General features: G+C 37.1%; 1 protein-coding gene across 3 annotated transcripts in view; it reads right to left on the reverse strand.

Moving 5' to 3' along the window:
* Nucleotides 1–22,758, reverse strand: part of GRM5 (glutamate metabotropic receptor 5) — a 228,018-nt gene that overhangs the window by 49,824 nt on the left and 155,436 nt on the right. For all 3 annotated transcript variants that reach the window (XM_042809697.1, XM_042809617.1, XM_042809532.1), the window contains exon 3: nt 7,981–8,216. In XM_042809697.1, coding sequence (XP_042665631.1) covers nt 7,981–8,216 — 236 coding nt within the window. The remainder of the gene's footprint in view (nt 1–7,980; nt 8,217–22,758) is intronic.

Below are 22,758 nucleotides of genomic sequence, written 5' to 3' on the forward strand. Positions count from 1 at the left end.
GAGAAGGAGAAGGAGAAGGAGAAGGAGAAGGAGAAGGAGAAGGAGAATAGAAGGAGAAGGAGAAGTAGGACAGGGGAGAGGAGAGGAGGGTAGGGAAGGGGAGGGGACGCACTTAAATACTGAAACTAAATGAAATTAAAATAAATATATAGAGTAAAAATAAAATAATAAAGTAAAATAATCAACAAAATTAGGGAACGGAAAAAATAGGATATTTGGCTACAGAGGAAATGTCATTTTGATGTTGAGGCAAAAAACACACCTCAACACATGAACAATGTAAAAACAAATTGTAAACTTGAAACAAAACACCTCAGTGCTATTGAGATGAGAAAGCAATTTAAAAAAAAAAAAAAAAAAAAAAAAGGTTCATTTCAATGCCTTTCTTTCAAATTATGGGTCACTGAGTCAATATACTGCTATGGCATTTTTCAGATTTGTCAAGTAAATATCTCTCAGTGCAGTCCACTCACCAACTGTTTTTGACCAGTTCAAATTTTCCTTATTTTGCAACTGAAAGCCAGTGCTGGTGCCATTATTGTTAATGTGAGCATTATCAACAAAATTTTAGATTCAGGCAGGGCTGAAGGACCAAATCCACTGTCCAAAATGCAGTCCTTGGTCAACTTTGTTGTCTACTCCTGTTTAATTCTATAAGAACAAGGCATATTGAGGGCTCTCACAGCTCTGACTGGAGGCTGACCTGAATTCTTTGGAGCCTATGAAAGTTTGGCTTTTATTACTAAGTTCAGAAAAATCAGTGAAAAAAGTAATAGTGATTATTAGCCTCGGGGTAAGTAAATAAATAGATTTCCGTTTCCTCACACTGCTTTCTTAGTAACAATATTATTCTTCCACCTTCTACAGAATTCAATTTCTTTGATTATAAATTACAATCAAACACAACAACTACTGAAGCAAAAGCAAAACTTTCTGCACTCGCCCACATGCTTGCTTTAAATCACAAAATCATAGAATAATTAAGATTGCAGAAGATCTCTAAGATCACCTAGTCCAACCATCAGCCCATCCCTACTATGCCCAACTAACCACATCCCTCAGTGCCACATCTCCATACTGAACACCTCCAGGGCGACTCCATCACCTCCCTGGGCAGCCCATTCTACCACAAGACCAGTCTTTTTGAGAAGAATTTTTTACTAATATTTAACCTGAACCTCTTCTGGCCCATCTTAATGCCCTAAATATTTTCTATACATGTAAGAAGTTGAATTCCTGAGATAAAAAGATGATGACAACTACTCCAATTCACCCATCTAATTAGAAAGATATAAAATCTGGATATAATTAATTATTATTTACATTCATTACCCATAAAATTGTATTACTATTTTCTATGTAGCTTTCAAGGTTCAGAAAATCAGTGAGAATGGTAATGAAAGTGATGCAACCACAGTAGAACAGTGTATCATCAAGGGATCCTAAGTATGGAAGAAGGAAAATGGGGAACATGGGGTAAAAGAAAAACAGATACAGGTTTGTATTCAGGTTTTGGAAGAGTTACTGAGAAACTCAGTAATAGCAGAGGAAATACTGAAGTTATTCCAGAATTTGTGTAACAGAGATTTTAAAATCAGGTTCAGTGCATATAGGAAAAGTGTTTCAAATAGTCATAACAGACCAGGTAACAGTCATTAGTGCCACACTGCTCTGTGAGCCAGAAAAGGAGTGACATATCTACATAAGGCTCTTAGCTCAGCTTGTACCAGGCTTCTGGAAAACTCAGAGCTGGACCTTGCAGCTGATCTGCCTTTGGAACTTTTTGGACCCGAACCAATATTATGGCAAAAGTAAGAGATGTTAGAGTTCTAGATCTTAGATGTGGGCTGTAAAAATGAGTCTGGACCATCCCTCAGCTACACAGTGCTCAAACACAACACATCATATATTAAACTGAGAGACAGACACGATGTACTCAGGAGAATTAAAATGTCTTTTGAATTACTTTTTAAAAAATATAAATACATTTTGAAGTCATTTATTTTGATTTGTTTTTATTTGCAATCTAAAGATAAAAGTGTGGGACTGTCACACGTTTGGGAAATATGGGGTTCAAATGGGACATATTCCTTGAAATATGGAAAATAAGCTGTCCACTCTGACAAGGGATTGCCTTTTTATCTTCTCAGCTTTGACTAAACCAATTTTGGCACTTGAGCTTGAATTTAACTAGTAGATTATTAATTAGCATGTTGCAGTGCAAAGACTGTGCAGTTAGGTGTGATTCCTAAACTCTGTCAGGGTGCATCAAAAGGCCATTTGTTAAACAAAATTCCTGTTGAACTGAAACCCCAGGATTTTCTCTATGGGTTGTTTTGACATCATTAATAATATCTGTAGCTGGATGAATTTTCAGCAAAGAGGTTGATAATTTCTGTGTTTATGCTTTATGTGCCTTTCTGTACATTTAGCTACAACAGTTTTCTCACATTTATCCCAGATCTCCCTTTCTGCAAATAAGCTCTTTCACTCTTAACCCTGTTCTTAATTGCTGTCAATTTTTGCACACCTGAACAAAGTGTTTTTATCTCAGAGAAGCCACATGATTAAACCAGGACAGGAAACACTGCCTGCTGAGACCCATTCATGATGTTAATACAAGTTTCATTTTCCCTGTTCATCACGTTGAGTATGTTCTTCTTCCTTATAACCCTACACTGACTCCTTGACTTCTTTAGCATGCTGGGCACAAGCAGCTTTCCTCACTTTTAGTGCTCTCTGTGTCCTATCTGAGGTTGATCTCTGACTATGTTTAATTCATCTTTCATCACTTCCCTTTGAGTTTTCTCCCTTGCCGCTTCAAACCACAGTATTTAATGTCAGGATTCTGCTGTAAATAAAAACCTGCAAAAAGGATCCACGACCTTCCTTAAGATTCTCATTTCTATTGTGCCTTTAAACAAAGCTATCAGTACTTTCTGAAGGCTTACCTTCTGTGAGTCAAATTTGATGTTACAATGCTTCATCAGCATTAGCCTCTATTTCTTTTCTCTTCATTGATCTTCAGAGATACTTAGGCTGTATACTGTGGTTTTGATCTATATTTAAGTGGTACTTAAAAAAAATCTGTTCCATCTATGCCTCTGGATTTTATGTATCATGGAAAAAATAGGATTTAGGAGCAAAGGCAAAAGGATTAATTTAACAAACAGATGAAATAAATCTATTTTTGCTCCAGCTGACTTTGAAGACTTGGCTTTTTCCATTAGAATTTCACAACATACTTCCTTTGAACTGGGTTTTCTTTTTGTCCTAATGTGCCAGGACAAAAAGGACCAGAAGCAAAAAGAATTTGATTTCTGATGAACAGACTTGCCTGTGAGCAAGCAAACATATACACACCTAATCTTTAAAGGTGCAAGGGCAATTGATAGCAAGGCACTGGATTAACCTTCTTTGACCTGAAAATGATCAAGTAGTGTTACTCATCTGGTTCAAGTTGCACACTTATTCACGACCTTCACTGAATTGTGGTATGAGATAATAAAAAAAAAAATCTGACTGATGTCAGAGGGGAAGCCAAATTCAATTCTTGTAAAATGCCTGGTGTTCAGAGGCCATTACACGTCTCCTGTTCAAGATGCATTTTACACTCTTCACTCTGACTCTTGTGGTCTGGAGGTGGCTTGTTGCATCTCTCCTGTGGCATGGAAATGATTACATGGAAACTCAACTCAGATAAACCTGCAAACTTCTCACTTTCTGTAGTACTCTAACTAGGCAGAAAATCAATGTACTTAGCAACAGCAGTGACAGCCGTTTGGATTCAAATCTGCAAATGAAAAGCATGCTTGACTCTAAAATTTTCTCCTCAGTGTGAACTAAGTGTATGTGAAGGGATGGAGATCTTTTAGAACTTGAGAAAAATGAGTGAATAACAAATGGTTTTGATTTCTCATTATTTATTTATTTACTTATTTATTTTTTTTTAAATTTGGGTAATTTCACAATCTTGTCTATTCATTTCATACCTGTACTTATTTTCTTACTGTTTAACTAAGTTGCTTATATTGTTAACACTTGCTTATTTCTCATGTTATTAGAGCCAGTAGACGGAGAATAATTATTTTTTTTTTTTCCCACCAAGGTAATGATTTTTGCTTTTAACACTCATGGACTCATAGTCATAGAATCATCTGAGCTGGAAGAGATGTTTAAAGATCATCTAGTCCAACACCCCTGCAACGAGCAGGGATATCTACAGCTAGATTCGGGGCGTTAGAGGCTCAGAGTCCAATGCAGCCTGACTTTGAATGCCTACAGGGACAGGCAGCCAACAGATCTCTGAGAAAGCTCTTCTAGTGCTCCACTAACTCTATTGTAATATACTTTCTTGTATCCAATTTAAAGCTCCCCTCTTTCATTTGGAAATCTTTTCCCCTTCTCCTGTCACAACAGACTTCATTTGATAATGGCCTCATCTATCAACACCAATCAGCCCTATGTTTTTAATTTTATCATTATCTCAAGTAGTAGTAAGCATTTTTCAATAAGCTCAGTATCTGTAATTGGGATCTTGGGAAATCCCTTTACCTTGTTTTTGTTTTGTTTTGTCTGTATGTCTGGATTTTGTATGCAACTGTTGGAGAAGAGAATGTATTTACCTAAGTAAAATGAAGGGTGCAGTTCTGTTTTCTTATCAGGATAAATCTGAAGCAACATACATACACATTGTCACTCAGGAGTTCTCAGGATAGTCTACAAAATACTAGTGACCACGGAGGGCAAATGTTGTCATTACACTTATGAATCCTGAAGTGAGGGAATTCCAGACTCAATGTGGTTAAAGTTAGGCACTCTGCAGCCCCCAGAAGCAGTGCAGGAAGAGGGTAGGAGGTGCTCCAGGCACAGAGAGGCCCACAGAGGAGCAAGATGTCTCCCTGCAGCCATGGGCCCCAAATGGAGCAAATCTCCACGCACAGCCATGGAAGAGCCCACTGTGCAGCAGCAGAGGAAGCCTGGAGGAGGCACAGCCCTCATGTGGATACCTCCACAGGAGCAGCCCTGGGCCAGAGCTGCAGCACCTGGAGAGGTGACCCATGGTGGGTCAGGAAGGCTGGAAGAACTGCCACCCGTGGGACTGTGCTGGAGCAGAGCCTGAAGGGTAGGTTTCATGGGATGGAGCCATGATGGAGAAGTGCTGAGAGAGCTGCATGTGGGATCAGTTGTGGAATGATGGTGTCCTGTGGGAGGGAGCCATGTGGAGAAGGGTGACCATGGAGGAGCCTCAGAGATGACATATTATGGACTGAGAGCAGCCCCCATTGCCCATAATCCCATGCCATCCAGGATGGTAACTGATGAGCAATCTCCCTGTCCTTGTCTCAAGCCACATGAGTTTTCTACATTTTTTATCACATTTTCTCACCTTGTCCTTCTGAGGAGGAAAAGTGAGAGAGCAGAGTGATAGATCTTAGACATACATCAATTGTTAAACCACCACAATCACTGAATTTCCTTTTCAGAATTTTGATGTACCTAGACCACAACCACAACTATAAAGCTGAGTAATGTGATGACTAAGGGTTTTCTCTGTGAAAATCCTGTACAATTTTAATGAGAAGGCACATTGCTGTGGAACAGTGTCCTTAATCTGGTGAAATCCACAAATGAATTAACATTTTCTGCCCTGCAGCAACAAGAAAGAATTAAAGCTATTCTAAACCATTTTTTGTTCTTTTACTATAGCTATCATGGCCTACCAATGAATATGACAATAAAGCTGAAGGAAAAATAATTAGAACAATATATTTGGAAGATTAGTTTTTTTCTCCATCCTTGATTTACAGTTCAGCAGATCGTGATTCTTATGCGTTTCTTTATGTGTTTGAAATTCCTTGAGTTTAGCTGTAGCTCATTTAAGATTTCTTTGGGAAACCCTTCTGTGATGAGTGCTTTTCCAAATGTGCTACTTAAGGTCTGTGACTACATTGCCTCATACCCACAACTGAAAGACTTCATGTTTACAATAATATCTTTCTGGACCCCTATTTATTTATTTATTTTTCCAATGGTGAATTGTATTTTATCCTATGATAATTTTTTTTGCAGGGATTAATTTTATTTTAGTCCCTATAAAAGACTCTGTAGGCACCCATGTTTCACACTGACCAATCTTTCATATAATCCAGAAATTAGATTTTCCCAATGCTTGTAGAAAGTAAGTTAAAAAAAAAAAAAAAAAGAGGATACACTGAAAAATCTAGTTGAAATGTCACTGCTGATGGAGAACACTGATAGAAAACAGATTTTTATGAACTTATATCTGCTCACATCTACTGTACTGACATCTCAGGAAAGAGATCTACGTTATTTTGGAGAAATCAATGAAGTTCACTGCTCAATATGCAGTACCTGTCAACAGAGCACATACAGTCTGTGTTGGGCTGTGTTGGAAGGTTAGAAGAAAAAGATGCTAGAAGAAGGTCAATTGAATGTTAAAGGCATACAGTGAGATTTTGAGATTTCTAGATTCAGTTTCCACCTCATCTGCAAACTTCCTCTGCAATCTTGTACAATTCAAAAGGTTTATAAACCTTAAAGGGGACTTAGGTGTGATTTCTTTCTTGTATAAAGCTAAAAACTTTAATCCCCAAAAGCCATTTCTTGGTCTCACAGGTGTGTGGAAATTTGACATTTTTAGGAGGGAATGTCCCTTGGGGCTTAGAGATGTGGTTGCATTGATGCCCAGCATGGGACCATTCCAGGGTGCCCATCAAGGGGTCTTGTTCTCTCTGCCAAAGATATCCAATCCCAAAACCATTTTCCAGTGAGAGCAAATCTGTTGGAAATCTGAAGAAAATCCTGACATCTGTCCTTTATGTGTAACTTGGCGAAAGAGATTCAGGTTAATGCCTTACTGCGTCTGAAGAGCTTTAATGCTACATCTCCGACTCACCATCAGGACAGTTGGCCATTAGGTCTCCTCTTTCACTTCCTTCTTTTTCAAATTGTTTGAAACCATTTCAAAAATTCAAATAATGAGAAAGTGAGCAAGGACTATGACATAGATTTCTTTTCACGGACGTTGGTTTCAGTCACTGCCATCATCTTAGGGTATGGGAAAGGCATGAGAGTATTTGTGCATCTGAACACGTATGGAGAAAATTGATGTTACATATGCACTTTGGTGAATATACAGTATCTGCTTTTAAGGCTTGCACTGATTTTCTCCATGCTGTAGAACAACAATGCACAATACCTCAAATTGGTATCAGCCCTGAAAAGAGTATCTTAAACTTCAATTGTAGTTCATGGATTTCATGCAAATAAAAGATGAAGGATGTTTCAACCAAAACTAAAATGTTTATGCCCCTCAAGAAAACAATGCGATGGAGCATTGTCTTAGTACTGAAAGGAATCTCATAAGACAAAGAATAATTAGCAGAAGAAAAACAAAAATCTTTAAATAGGCATCACATCTTTCTGGAAGAAAAAAGTTGCTGCTGTTTTGCAAAAATGACAAAATGTTGTGGCATTTTCTAAAATGACTCACAACCGAAAGAAATCCAAATGAAATCTTTCAAATCAAATAGACTTCTATCTGAAATAATAAAAGAATCTTTATCATTATCATCTGTACTTCAGATGATTTTTTAATAAATAGACTGATTCTGAGATAAGAAAGCATGATTAACCCTGTTTCATAAAAGAACCACTGAATAATACTAGACGACAATATTTCTGAAAATAGTTAGATGCCTAGAAGAGTAGAGGAGCTCCAAGTTTTTCAAATATTGAGAGTAGTTAGGTGCTGTGGTACTATCAATTTGTTTCTTTAGAGAGCTGAGTACTTTTAAAATTGTAGCTGTTGTCACTCTGGAAAGACCAAGGGTTGCAATTCCAGCCTCTTATTTCAATTGCTATTCCATTAGACCAGGTTGTATCAGCTCAACAAGAGCTGTTCAACACACCTTCAGTCACACTGGTTTATGCAGCAACAGAAATAACTTCACTTACTTGTGCAAGTCTTGTTGTATTTAGGATTCTCTTGAGGAAACCCTTCCAGACGGCACTGGAACCTGTGCTGCCAAAATTCCTGAAACCATGGATTTCGGTGATTGGTTTCTGGCCGAAGCTCCAAGTAGTAATCATCAAACCATTTAACATCAGGAGACTGGAGCTTGATTGTTATTCCACCAACAGCTTCACGCTGATACCCGTCTGTCACATCGTACCTGTCTGCCCAGCCATCACTGCAGGGGTAAACATAGACAGCATTGACTATTCAATGGAGTAAGAAAAGGGCTTTCTCAGAAACAAAATTAGTATCCTGAGAGCACGTGCTCACACCTGTGACTCGGACTGCAGTTTAGTAATGCACCTGCAGTGGAATCAAAGAATCATTTCAGGGAAGGACTTTTAAAGGCTATCTAGTCCAACTGCCCTGCAAGGAACAGGGACTCTTACAGCTCCATCAGGTGCTCAGAGCTCTGTCCAGCCTGACCTTGAGTGTCTCCAAGGATGAGGCGTTCACCAGCATTCTGGGCACTCTGTGCCAGTGCCTCACCACCCTTGTTGTAAAAAATGTTTGCCTGTTATTCAGTTTAAATCTCCCCTCTTTTAGTTGAAAACCATTTCCCTTTGTTCTATCATAACAGGCCCTGCTTAAGAGTCTTTCTCTTTCTTTCTTATAGTCCCTTTAGATACTGAAAGGAATAACATTTCTAAGATTCAGTTTTTCCTTTTCCTTGTGTTTGCTTGCAACTGGCACCTTCTACTGAGATATTATTCATCCTTCACATAATTCCAACAACATTACAAATCACATGTCCCAAAATCTGCTATATATAGACACAGCTCTGCATCACGTAAAGTTCACGTGAGCTCTGGGAAGAAAAATCTTGGATTTGGTGTTTTACTGACACTGGGATGATGCTTCTCCTACCTGGAAGGGGACAGCGTTGAGGACAGGATCTCTGACAGTGCTGGCAGGCAGTGAAAGGCAGCTCTGTGTTGCACACCATGCCTCTAATGTGCAGTGGGGCACGACACAAAGAGCTAGAAGCAAATTTTGAATGAGCTGACACTGCTCAAGCAGAAAGACCAGTTCATAGCTCAGCTGCTGTGATAGCATGGCATTGCATCTGAAGCAATAAATCCTCTCTGCAGACATGACTAATGAAGTTGGGCAGAGCACTAAGCAGATGCCATGCGTTGCTTCTATTTCTTCGTTGATGATGGCTGGAGTATTGTAGACTTGCACGACACACATAATTTTAATCCTGTTTGGTTAGCCTATCAGAGCTTGCAACACACCGACCACAAGTAGTTAGCAGAAGTGACTGAAGGCACAAATAAAACAAAATGTCACAAACGTCTCAAGATAATTCCCCTCTCTCTGGCTTCATAATGGATTTCCCTGGAAGTATTGAATTTATTAAGTTTCACTCAACTCTACTAAAAATATGCATATCTCATCAGAGTGTTCCAAATTCCTACTCCTTTATCATGAGCATGATATTTCAGTTTTTCAAAAGCCCCAGGTCTTACAGAATTACAGAGTATTCTCAGACTCTTTGTTTTTCCTCTAGAAAGTCACTGATGTTAATGATTGTAGAGAGCACCTTTAAAATCCTAAAGGTCAAATAACTGGAGGATAAAAACATCTTAATTTATCTTACTTTAAAACTTCATGAGTTGTTCAAAGTAACTCTCACTATTTTAAGCTAGTCATAGAGTAACTGATGTAGGTGACCTTTAGCTGTATGTTTCTGTTGTTCTATTTTGATCATCTGCTTTCTGGTTTAAACTTTGCTCCTGTATTCAAGAGCATGCAGGAAATCTGCTGCAGTCACCTGGTCCCCAGCGCATCCCCTGTTCTCTACACAGGGACTGAGTTGTCATTACACATTGCAGAAGTCACGACCTCACACAGTGACTCTTTCTGCACAAGACACTTTTACCATGAAGCCTGGACCCTTGACTACATCTTACAAGTGCAGCTGCAATGTCAATAAGTAGCACTTTCAGCAGTAGCAAAAATAATATCTAGTGTGAGAGGAAAATGAAGAGACTGTTAAATATGCTCCAGATTTCAAATATACTGATTTCTTCAGCAAAAAGAGTATGCATTCATGAAAGGAGAAAGTTGAACACTAATTTTGAGCCTGAATACAGCATTTGGAAAATTTACCTTTAAGCTTAGATCCAATTAGGAATGAACATAAGAGGTAATTATGCCAAATGAATTCAGGAAGTTCACTATGGGCAAATACTCCCCACCTGCCTTCAGAACCCTGTGTGGTCAAAGATTTACTGCCATTTTTGAATTATTTTGTGATAAAATCTGCAGGTTTTTTACATTTATGAATGATTTTACTTTTGCTTTGAAACATTCATCTTAACCTTTGGCAATATTTTAAGCAGTATTATCCGACCTCACAAAATCCAACAAGTTTTATGAATGCAAAAAGTGAACGGTTTTCTGAAGGTTTACAAAATTATAGTAATACTGACTAGAATTTAACAGACATAGAGCTGTGCTGTCAGTACCAGAACTTTATGACTTGTCTCATAAAAAGCTTAAAAAGAAACTGTTTTCCTGTAATTAATTTCTTTACTATTTTTCAGATGGATAGTTTTGAAGACCTAATCCAACAGAGTGCTATAAAATTTAGGGTCTTACTTTATGAAAAGTTTTCTCCTCTAAGAAGATTTATAGCAGAGACATAATTCTAAAACTTTAAGTTACTAAAAACATAGAAATAAATCTTCAAATTGCATAACTCTTTTCAACTTTTCCACAGAAAGACTTAATTATTTTTTTCCTTGCTTGGGCACATTGCTTTCCAGTCCTCTCCTGATTTACTGAGCTCCGGTGCTTTTCACTTATGCCCTTTTACAGAATGAGCATGTGCTTGCAGTTGGAAATGGAGCATTTGACTCTGATCTCTCTTTTCTCTTCAAATGACGACACAGTAACTTTCCTTGAAGACATGTAATAGTTAAACCATTGCTTTTGCCACAGAAGCAAATGCAGTTGCTGTTTTTGAACCCAACTTATATCATTGCCATCACAGCAAATTAGAAGGACCAGCAGCCATCTTTATGTGCAATACAGAAAGATGTAATTTGAGATTTGGGATCATCCCTTCATTTTTCCACATTTGCCTTTGCAAATAACATAGGACTCTATTGGGAGAGCCAGGCCACTTCAAGAGGTTCTCCCATACTGAGGATACCTTTTACAGAACTAGCACATGAATAGAGTTGCACTTCACTGTAAACAGGACAGAGACAGAAATGCTACCGGCTTAAGTTAAATGAGAGAACATAGACAGCTTTTGTGATAAGATCCGTATGTATCAATAATTGCTCAGAACAGACCATTAGGCAAACATAAATGAATGGATAATATAAACAAGACATAATGGTTTCAGGAAAAGTAGGAGAAGGAAATAAAGAAGATTTGTAGCCTCATAAATCAGAGTTTCATTCATGTGTTCAGAGATGCAGAACATTGAAGGAATTAGGGCCACTGATTACTGGTTATAGAGTTATAGAATTACTGAAGAAAAGACCTGCAAGATCACTAAGTCCAACTATTAACTGATCCCCACCATGCCCACTAAACCATGTCTCTCAGTGCCACATCTCCATTTCTCAAAATCTGGGAACAGTGACTTCACTCACCCCTTGGGCAGACTGTTCCAATACATTACTACTCTTTCTGAGAATATTTTTTTTCTAATATCCATTCTGAATCTTCCCTGGTGCAACGTGAGACCATTCCCTCTCATCCTGTCACTGTTACCTGAGAGAAGACACCAAACCCCACCTCACCACAGCCTCCTTTTTCAGGGAATAGTAGAGAGAGATTAGGTATTCCCTGAGCCTCCTCTTCTCCAGACTGAATAATCTCAATTACTTTACCAGTGACAAAGATATGGTCCCTCCTGTGATATATGTTCGCTTAAAACCATCAAATCTGGAAGGAAATGCAGAGAGAGCTTTTTGTGAGCAGCCACCAGAGCATTCTTCAAATCACAGGGCCTGATGACACTGAAGAGTAGTAGTAGCTCATTTATCAAGTTCTTTTCAAGCACAGACAACACTGTTTGGATATGGGTTATATCTAGTAAAACAAGGTAGGAGTCTCCTCTGTTTAACTATAAGGTAGATAGGGACAGATTGAGAAGGTTAAAAAAGAAAGAAAATTGGGTGAGAACAGCCATGAAACTTAGCGTTTACGACTTTTAAAAGAGGAAAAGAAAAATAATAGACTTCACTAAGCCTGAATTTCAAGATGGCATCAGCTGGAAGGAAGATCTAAAGAACTGAAGAGTTAAAAAGCACTTTGTGCAAACAGAATACATTTAGTGCAATCCAGTGACAGGGCAGTAAATACAGTAACATGAGTGACCATGTCAGAGATGGAAATACATGCAAAGCAGGAGCAAGGTCCGATAATCAAGGACCATCATGAATGAAAAACATGAGTAAGACAGTGATAAAATGAAAAAAGGTATGACACAACAAACAAAGGACAGTAGGAATAACAATAACTGGTTCTGTAACCATTTCATTGTGAGAGGAATGAATAAAAGAAGTGTCAGTCTGCAGGGAGAAAGTTACCAAAGACAAAACTAGGACAGCTTTTGGTATCGAACTTCACAGTTGGGAAAATAAGGAATATGGTTAGCATAACTGACAGAAGCAATAGAGGTAAGATGTCAGCCAAGAAGTGTAAAGGTGGTGTAGTGAGCAGGATTGATTCAATTAGCTGTAGGTTCGAAGACTAAAGAACTAAAGACAACTCCTGGAGAGAGATGTCATAACTGTGTTCAAGTATATAAGAAACTGCAGCAGAAAGATCGTAATCTGTTGCTCATCTTGATTAAGCATTCGTGACTTAACCTGGAAGGAGACTCAGTTAAACACTAGAATAACCTTCCTCAAGGAAAGAGTATAAGGAATTGGAACAGATTGGTGACTTGAGGGGATGTTAGAGAACAAGTGATGCAGATATCCATCTGATGTCAACAACCTTTGCTTGACAAAGGGAGGGCAGTGAACTCCCGTATGTACTTTTGTATTTTATTTTACATGCCTGGGAATGCGGATTACATAAAAACCCAATGGATAAGAAGAATGGATGCAAAGAAAATTAAAACACTGCTCCTCCCTCACAGTTTCTTCAGCTGTTCGTGTCATTTTGCCTTAATTATTTTCTTGTCATCATTTTCTCTCTGCACAGTTGCTGTTTAAGCATCAACAAAGAAAATAAATTGATTGGGATTAACAGTGTGCTTTATTGGGGACACAGCTAACTCCAGTGATGCAGTTGGGGTATTCAGGAATGTGAAGGGGCTCGTATCCAGTAGAGTCCAGGATTCCTATTCTAAAGAACTGAAATAGCCCATCCAGAGAAGCATATTTTCATGCACAGGGTGAAAGAAATGGAGGAAAGAAATCTCATTAGAGCTAGATAACTTCTTACACGGTTATTTTAAATTAAAATACTTTTTTTTTTTCCTCTGTACTAGAAATGTTGATTTATCCTTTCTGTTTTTTTTTTTTTGGTTTTTTTTTTTTTTTTTTTTTTTTAGTTCCCTGTTCTTTCAAAGCTACTCTAAATAAAGACATTACTGCTTTCTTTCATCTATTTTGTTGTGAAAAGAAGGACTGTAGATGTATTCCTCAAAAAATATTATGGAGAAAGGTTTAGAGTAATCCTCTTGACATACTGAAATGTGAAACCATTCTCCTTGCAGGGTGTGTGTTATTAAGAATTTATTTGGATTGTCTAACTAAGAAATTATCATACATAATAAAATGAAAATGTGGATATTTAAGCTGATCTTTCCCAAAGTGCACACAAATTTCTTCACGACATAATGCATTAATTGCAGAGCCGGATGACCTAAATTCTCCTGTTTTCTTCTTTTAAATAAGTCATTGTACAAAAACCAACTTTCATGTTATCGGTTCTAGACAAGTTGTGATCACCAAAATGATGTGAGTCAATAACAGTGACCTGGGAAATATAGCTTTAGGATCTTCAGAATCTGTGTGAAGCTACCTGGAATATTGAGCACACATTTCTCAAGCACTGCTTCTAACATTAGACAAAATGCTAAGAGAAACACCTATACAACAAAAATAGATTCCCCACCCTCTCTTTTGTAAACATTTCCATTTATTTTCTAAATTGAAAGTGAAGCAGTATCTGGGGATGAGCTGAGCTGATTTTTTTTCTTTTCTAAGGTTCCTCTCCCCCTCCATCTATAGCTAAAACCATTAGAGTTAATGAGTGCATTCATTAGACTGTAGTCTCTTCTTTTTTGTTATGCAAAAATCTGTTTGCAGGCCACATAATGATGATAGAAACTGCAGATCTGCCCACGTGTAATTATTCTACTGCCAGAAATTCTGACCTAAAGCATTTGAGAATATATCTGATTATTTTTTTCCAAATGTGTAGGAGTTGACTGGGTGGCTGTCTTTAATTTTCCTTTCATTCCATTTCTCTATTGGTTTAGGTTTGGGTTTGTTTTTTTTTTGGTTTTTTTTGTTTTTTTTTTTTTGTGTGTGTGTGTGTGTTTTTCTTTCTATATCTTGAAAGTTCTAAAAGCATTAAAGAGTCCTCATGCTATTCTACAAAATGTTGCCAGTCCTGCAAAGGTAAATTTGTTTGGTTAAATGCTGCTGGTGGGGAGAAATTGCTTTTGGTAAGCAGCTGTAAATTGTTGCATTTAGATGAGATCATTTTATAATACCTGTTCGTGCAATGAATGGGGATTCTTGTTGCCTGGCTTTTTTTAGATTGCATTTCCTAGTCTTTGTCTTCTTTTCCATGCATATCATAAAGATAAATGAATTTAAGGGTAATTCAAAGGAAATAAATGATTATTTTTAGGCTGTATGATACAATATTTTCTACAAGATGGTATCTTAAAGAAGTTACTATGCAGTGAATTTTGTAGATAGCTTGCACAGGATAATGTGGCTACTAATTACTTGCAGAGTATCCAAGCTTCCTGGAGCTGAAAAAGGTTTTGATGGCAACTTGCAAAACTGGTAGTGTATAGTAACATCTAATTTGCATGAAAACAGACAGTTTTGCAGCTGTCTGCATCTGTAGTTCAAAGCTGCACAGTAATTCATCCTGATTGTAGTCCAGTTTAGAAAAAGAGATATATGTAGTTTCCAGTGTTCAGTGACACTTCTTCATGCTTGCAATCTTTTATAGGTAGTCACAATAACTGGAGGACATTATGTCCATATAAACTGTGTCGGGCATTTCCTGAAATTGAAGAGATCTAACTGGATGTTACCCTTTAAAACAGCAAGGATAATCAGCTTGTGTGATATGCTCTGATTCCTGAATAATTCTTTAGTAAGCAGAACATAAGTGTTTGACACATTGCCATTAAGAAAGGATTCTGGATGCTTAGACATGTTTATTATAATGTCTTAAAGTTGATTTTCCTAAGATCTAATGTAAATCTGTCCAACAATTTTAAGTCCCTCACTTCTGTGAGGACTGTTTGCTATCTTTGTTTTTAGAGCAATAATTTGCATTCCCTTTCAGACTTATTTAGACTAAACAAAACCAGTTCATTCCAACTTTCCTTTCAAAAGCTACTTTCTAGACTTACTGTCATTCTTGGTCTCACTCTTCCTAAAACTGACCAACTGGTCCTTCTCTCTGCAGACATGATTCTATTTCAGGATGCTTTGAAAGCACCGAGAAACATTCATTGGTGTGACTTGGCACTGGGTGGAGATGCCAATGAGCACCATTTTGAAAACTCAAAGGTCTAAACATGAGAGGGCAATGATGGACTCTCCTTCCAGCATCTACTTAGTCCCAGATGTTGGCCCTGGGAATCCTCTCATGGTTTTCTAAATGCCCACATTTAGTCAGCAGGCAATCACCATTCTGTCCCCAAGAGGAATCTGCAAGTTCTTAATTACAATGTTTTGGAGAAAAAGGAGCAGCCACCATTTTTCCAGGCTTCACATTAGATAAGGACTGCCAAATGAGGGAGTAAAAACAAAAGGAGTGTATGCTAAAAGAAAACTCAAAAACATATTTGGGAATTGGTTGTAGCTTTACTAAAAGTTTCATCAAGGTGGGCATCAGAATTCTTCCATCACCCTGCTTTGTGATAGGATAGAAGGATTACTTCACATCCTTAAAGTGTATTTGCCAAGCATGGCTGCAGCTTCTCTTTGCAACATTAATTCTATTGACTCATATTTATAATTCACTCTAAGCTCCTCAAACTGTAAACTTCTCATAATGACAACCTAAAAAAACAGCAGTTACATAATGTCAGCAGAACCAAAGAAAAACGGAAGAAAAAAGTGGTTAATTTATAAAACATTTCAATCAAGTAAGTATTTGTCCTGTGAACTTGCTGATTTCTATCTTCCCCAGAATGCCTTACTTCAGTATAGTTTCTCCAACACTAAAATGTCTCTATGCAATGTATCTATTAAGCCCGTATGAACAAACGCCAAAAAGGCAATGTTCAGAGATCTTGGCAGAAAGTAAATAAAAACTGACTATCCTGAAACACTATCGCTGCATCCCATCCCCTTGAAATGGAAGCAGCATTAGGATGATCTTGCATTGAGGGTCTTCAGTTTGTTCTACAGCCACACAACATGACCTGTTTGTTGTTTTTGCTTGCATTCACTGAGATGATTTTTCATTATTTCAAGTCTACCAGGAGAAAAATATATTCTGAAAGAAATGATCTTTTATGAAACATTTGGTGGGACTGTCCTTAATGGAATGGTTCTCCATTTGACAGCCAGGTACCACTTTTATGGATATGCAACAACTATCTCTGTGGTAAATTCAAACGTAGGTATGAGCAGGTAATTGAGATATCCTTACTACTTAATGGGTACTTCAGAAGAGTGTAAAAAATGATTGAACTAGAACCATACACTTAATGAAGACAATGGATATATACATATGTGTACACTTATATATGTGTATATACATATATATACATGTATACGTATTTGAGTATATATTTACAGTATTTTTTGCCCTTAAAATATTATATGTAACAGAGTATCTAGCACTTCTGTACAGTAGCTGTTATGTGCTTTGTAAAAGATATTTGTGACATTATTAAACCTATCATAATATCATGAAATATAATTCAAGACAGCACTTGAGTTTTTGTATCTTACTGTTCCTGTAGAACAATACTTTTAATCATAACTAATACATTTCATCTTTGGATACATATAAAAGGAAACAGTATGATAAAATCAGTACATATACATGTGCCTACATATTCTAATGAGGTGCAAATGTTGAGTTAAAAAAAAAAATAATAATTTTCACGTATTTTATATGCTATTTTTAGTAACACATATATTCAAACTAAATCTTCTCATTACACTGGAGATAATTTATTTATAACAAAACAGAATTCTTCCGTGTGAATTATCATGAAGAATCATGGATTGGGTTGGAAGGAAACTTAAAGATCATCCAGTTTCAACTTCCTGGGTTGTCACTCACCAGTTTGGGCTGCCTGGGACCCCATCCAACCTGGCCTTGAGCACCTGCAGGGAGGAGCATCCACAAACTTTCTGGTCAGCCTGAACTTCTCTCTTATAGTCGTTTTCCTTGCTATGTATAAGCTTTCTCCAAGTACTAGAAGGATGCAATGAGGTCTTCCCAGAGCCTTCTCTTCTCCAAACTAAGCAAGCACAACTTCCCAGCCTTTCTTCATAGGAGAGGTGCTGCAGCCCTCTGATCATCTTAGTTGCCTCCTCTGGACCGTCTCCAACAGCTCTGCATCCTTTCTTGTACTCCTTTCAGTACTCCAGACCGGCTTCACAAAAGCAGAGTAGAGGGGGACAGTCCCCTCCCTCTCCCTGCTTCCACCCCTCATTTGATGCAGCCCAGGATACAGTCGGCCTTCTGGGCTGCAAGGCAGCACTGCTGGCTCATGTTAAGTTTTTCATCTAACACCTTGTACTTGGCCTTGTTGAACCTCATCACTTTCTCATAGGCCCACTTTTTGAGCATATCCAGGTTTCTTTGGATAAATCATTCTTCTGTTGTATCAATTGCACCATTCCGCTTAGTGCCATCAGTAAATTTGCTGAAGGTGTATGAAAAATCTCACTATCTAGGTCATTGATAGAGATGTTGAAGAGCAATGGTACCATGGTGGACCCTTTGAGGACACCCCTAATGACTAAATACCAGATAGACATATAGATACTGACCACAGCCCTCTTGCTGCTATCACTCAAGTAATTCCTTATCCACTAAATGGCCCACACTTCAAATCCATATATCTCTAATTTATAGATGAGAATGTGATGCGTGGGACCATATCAAAGGCCTTTCAGAAGTCCAGGCAGATGATTTCTTTTGCCCTTCATCTACTGATGCTGTCAATTCATTATAGGAGGCCACCAGATTGGTGAGGGATGATCTGTCCCTGGTGAATCTGTGCTGGCTGTCATAGATAAACTCCCTGTCTTGAATGTGCCTTAACATAGCTTCTGGGAGGATATGTTCCTTGATCTTCCCAGGCATAGACATAAGGTTCATTGGCCTGTAGGTTCCCAAACATTCCTTGCTTGTTTTCTTAAAAATGGGAGTGATGTTTCCCTTTTTCCATTCATTGGAGACTTCACCCGACAGCAAGAACGCTTTCAAAAATGATGGAGGGTGGACTGGCAACTATATGAAACAGTTCCTGTGGGACTCTAGGATGCATGTCATCAGACCCCAGGGATTTGTACATATGCAGTCTTATCAAGTAGTCTTGAACCTGCTCTTAATCTTGTGCTCACATATGAGCAAATAAGATATAGAACAAAAGTTCTATGGTAAAGATGATATGTTAACAACATTAACAATATTATTTGCATTTTTAATACTTATTTTAAATAATGGCGCCATTATAGGTTCCACTGATTTAACAGAGAATTTAAGAAAATCTAATCTGTTTTTATAGCAGGCATGCAAATCTTAAATTTCCAGACTTCAGTGTATGCTCTATAATAAGCCTAGAAAGAATAATATCAAATTTGCAGTTGTACAATTGCAAAATCTTTGTATGCAAAGGTTTTAAAATGTTAAATGTTATATAACCTTTTTTTTTTTCTTCAGAGAAAAAGTCATCTATAGCCAATAATTGCAATAATTAGCATCTGATTAATCAAAAACAGAAATAAACTAATACTCATAGACCTCCAGGAAATCAGTAATTTCAGTATTTTTTTTTTAAACACCCCATTCTCTAATCTGAGCTAACTACAAAAATGCAAACAAAATCAGACCTAGGATAATAACCTAAGCAGAATAGATATGCTGACATCCTACTCCTACTGAAATCAGCTGGAGATTCACCACTGACATCAGTCAATACCTCCTTCCTAGCTCTGTGCTCACATCAGGATGTATCCCTCTAATTAATTCACTGCCTGTCGTCAGATAATGTGTGATGGCTGGCTCACAATGGTATTACTACTCACTTTGATATTACTACTCACAATGATATTACCTGCACTTACCACAGAACTGAATTGATAGAACAGCATTATAGACCCTTCATCTTTTAAACTCAATTCAAAATAACATAGGCATCATAAGTGATAAAATTCCTTCAGTCAACTGTTTGAGAAGGTCAAAGCACGCTTTAAGGATAATCAGGGGAGGATCATCACAGGAAAGGTGTTTTGCTGTCTGAAGGAAGAAATTGTGTCAAACACCTTGAAACCCAAGCATTTCTTTACTTGTTGTACAGTACTCAAGTACAGCTTCCCCTTTAGAGTTGTGCTTCATATTAAATGTGGTGAAATGACACGGCTAATCTATAACATATACATGATCAGATTTGAGAATTTTGGATAGAAATACTACTGCAGCAAAATGCAGATTTCTTTCAAGATATAAAGACCAGAAGAAGCCATTAGATCAGGACTGTCAGGTTTTGCATGGCGTCTCTGCACTGGTGAACCTGAATCATGCTGAGTAGCATCTTTATGGCTCCTTTATTGTATAGTGCTGGCAGAAGCTGGTCTTAGAAAAAATAAGAATGAGACCCAGGGGTTACAGGCACTTTAGATGTGTAATTTTCTTTTGCATAAGAAGTTTTCTTTAAAATGTGGGTCGTCAATGTATAAAATTGAAACCAAATGCAGTCCAGAATATATTTGAGAGAAAAAGCGTAGAAATGTGTTGAGATAGTCACACTTCTGGAGAAATTGTGTCATTTAAGACTATCTGCATCTAACACTAAGTCTACAAAGAAAAAAAGGATAAGAATAACATTGTTTATAATAATATTTTGACTGAAACTAGAGACAGAAATGCTTGCAGTTATGCAAAGTCCTCAAGGCATAATAATCAGGCCTTAGGTTTTGGAACTGTGGCTATGGTTGCTACCAATAAATAGGAGATATGAAACTTATCAGTATCTCTATGTCTTTGTCTCTGCAAACACAAGTTTACTGTGAAACTACGCATCCATCTGCAAACACTGAGACATCGTTTCATGTTTTTGAGGGACTACAAATGAGATAGAAAAGATATAGGAAAAATGAGTGTTCTTAGTTCACAGAAAAACCAAGCATTTAGAGGCTATTTAGAACTGTTCTATAGTACAATAAGAACACTTTTTCCTTTGACAAGTGCTTTCTGAAATTGTATTGTAAAATATATTCCAGGATTGAGTAATGTACAGATGCACATGGATGATATAAATTTTAGGAAATGGTGATGCAAAGCTAAAACCTTGTTCTTTTTAGTAAAATTAATTATAAATTCATGAAAAACATGCTCTTCTGTAATGTAATCATGTTTCATGGAGAATGTTTGAGAAGTACCATGTTAACATTTCAAAGTGATATGCACAGCAGTATGATTCCATTTGGAGATTTTTCTTGCTTTTCTTGCCATATTCAGGCCTTTGATATCTTAAATCAGTGATAATTTATGATAATATCATGATTTATCAGTTAAGACACAGCAAGACCTTACCCTGTGACAGCTGAATAACTGAAAGATCTCCAACAAAAACAGTAAATTATGTGGTTCAATGATACGAATATTTTCTGACTACTGCTCTGTAAATAGCATAGTAATTGTGAGGATACATCCCTTGTTTAAAATATGCTGTTACATACACTTCTGTTAAGCACTTTTTCATTCAGGGTTCATACTGATTTCAAGGGTAAGATGACTTGAGTCACCATCCTTGGATGTGTTTAAAAACCATTTGGATGTTGTGCTCAGCAACATGACTTAGCAGAGGGTTGTTAGAGTATGGGGTACTATGGTTAAGTGGTTGTTGGACTTGATGACCTTTAAGGTCTTTTCAAGCTTGAGCAATTCTAGGATTCTAAGATTTTATGACTTCACCTATTTATCACTGGCTTAACGGGAAACAAACATTGTTTTTGAGAGAGTGTTTGAACCAAACATTACAATGAATGTTCTGGAAAACCATTTCCACATTTTAAGGTCTAACACTACATTTCAGAAATCAGATGGCATCAGTTAGTACAAACTAACTGCAACTGAGACTCTACATGTATATTTTTCATATCTTCATTTTTTTGGTTCAGTATCTGCACTGTATTTCATGAAAGATTATGTGGAACACTTTTGCAACTTTAGAAATAACTATGAAATCAAATCTGTTTGTCAAAAGGAAAAGTAATCTTTCAAAGCTAGACACAATATAATGAGCTGAATCCATATTCATGATGCTCAAGTACAGTTTACAACTAAGAAGATGTAAATATAAAAGGAAATGATGAGATTGAGTGAGCCTCAAGATATTTTTATGTTGAACTGCCATAGAAAAACAGATATCAATTAAGGACATATATTTTCTTTATTAGCTCCAAGAAGCATGAGAGAAGGTAAATTAAATTGAAAAGTGGCTGTGAACAAGGGTAAAATTAGTAGGGTTATAGTGCCACAGTGACAAACTCAAATGAGCAGCATGGGAACTTTTGGCCATGGCCATAAATTTCAGTAGGTACTTTTCTCAATGGAGTTATGGCATTTAAAATTGTTGTAATAGCCCGGAAGAAACCTTATTTTAAGTAAAATATACTAAGAAAAAAAGAAAAAAGAACTTTATAAAATGGCTTATTTTACATATTTGGCTAACATGTCTTTTCTGCCATAATCTAATGCTAAACCAGAGTCTATAAAAGTACCTAAAATAATAAGTCCATAGACTTACTTGATAGTCTCAATGAAGGTGCACAATAACTTTTCAAAAATTTTCATATAGTCCAATTCTGCTCATCTACTCACTGCTAAATAAACTTCTAACTACTAAGGTTTTCAGTGTTAGTTCAATGCTAACATTTGCAGTATCAGAAGGAGTAGAGGAAAGGAAGTAACATGACTCAAAATGAAACAAAACAACAGAAAAAAAAAAGAACCAAATGAGAACAAAACTACCTGTCCATCTTGAGAGACATTTGAAAGTTTTGTAGAAGGAACCTGCATGCCAATTCTAATTGACTTGCATTTCCAAATCTGTTGGAATATGTTTTCTGGACCGTTTAATCCCAATCAATTTGCAATAAAAGCAATTGTGATTTTTTTTACCATCTAACCCTGCTGCTCTGGCTCAGAGCAGCAAAGCTGCTGGTTTAAATAGATATTTAAAATGCCTTTATTGATCTTTGGAATGCAACTCTGTCATAATTAAATAAAAATTGATTACTTCAACTGAGATTTTAATCTGATTATTTTTAAGTGCATGATGTTTAAAATAA

This window comes from Centrocercus urophasianus, unplaced genomic scaffold (assembly GCF_019232065.1).
Source record: "Centrocercus urophasianus isolate 14NV4802_14NV808 unplaced genomic scaffold, USGS_Curo_1.0 seq_1, whole genome shotgun sequence".
In the NCBI taxonomy this organism is placed as follows: Eukaryota; Metazoa; Chordata; class Aves; order Galliformes; family Phasianidae; genus Centrocercus; species Centrocercus urophasianus.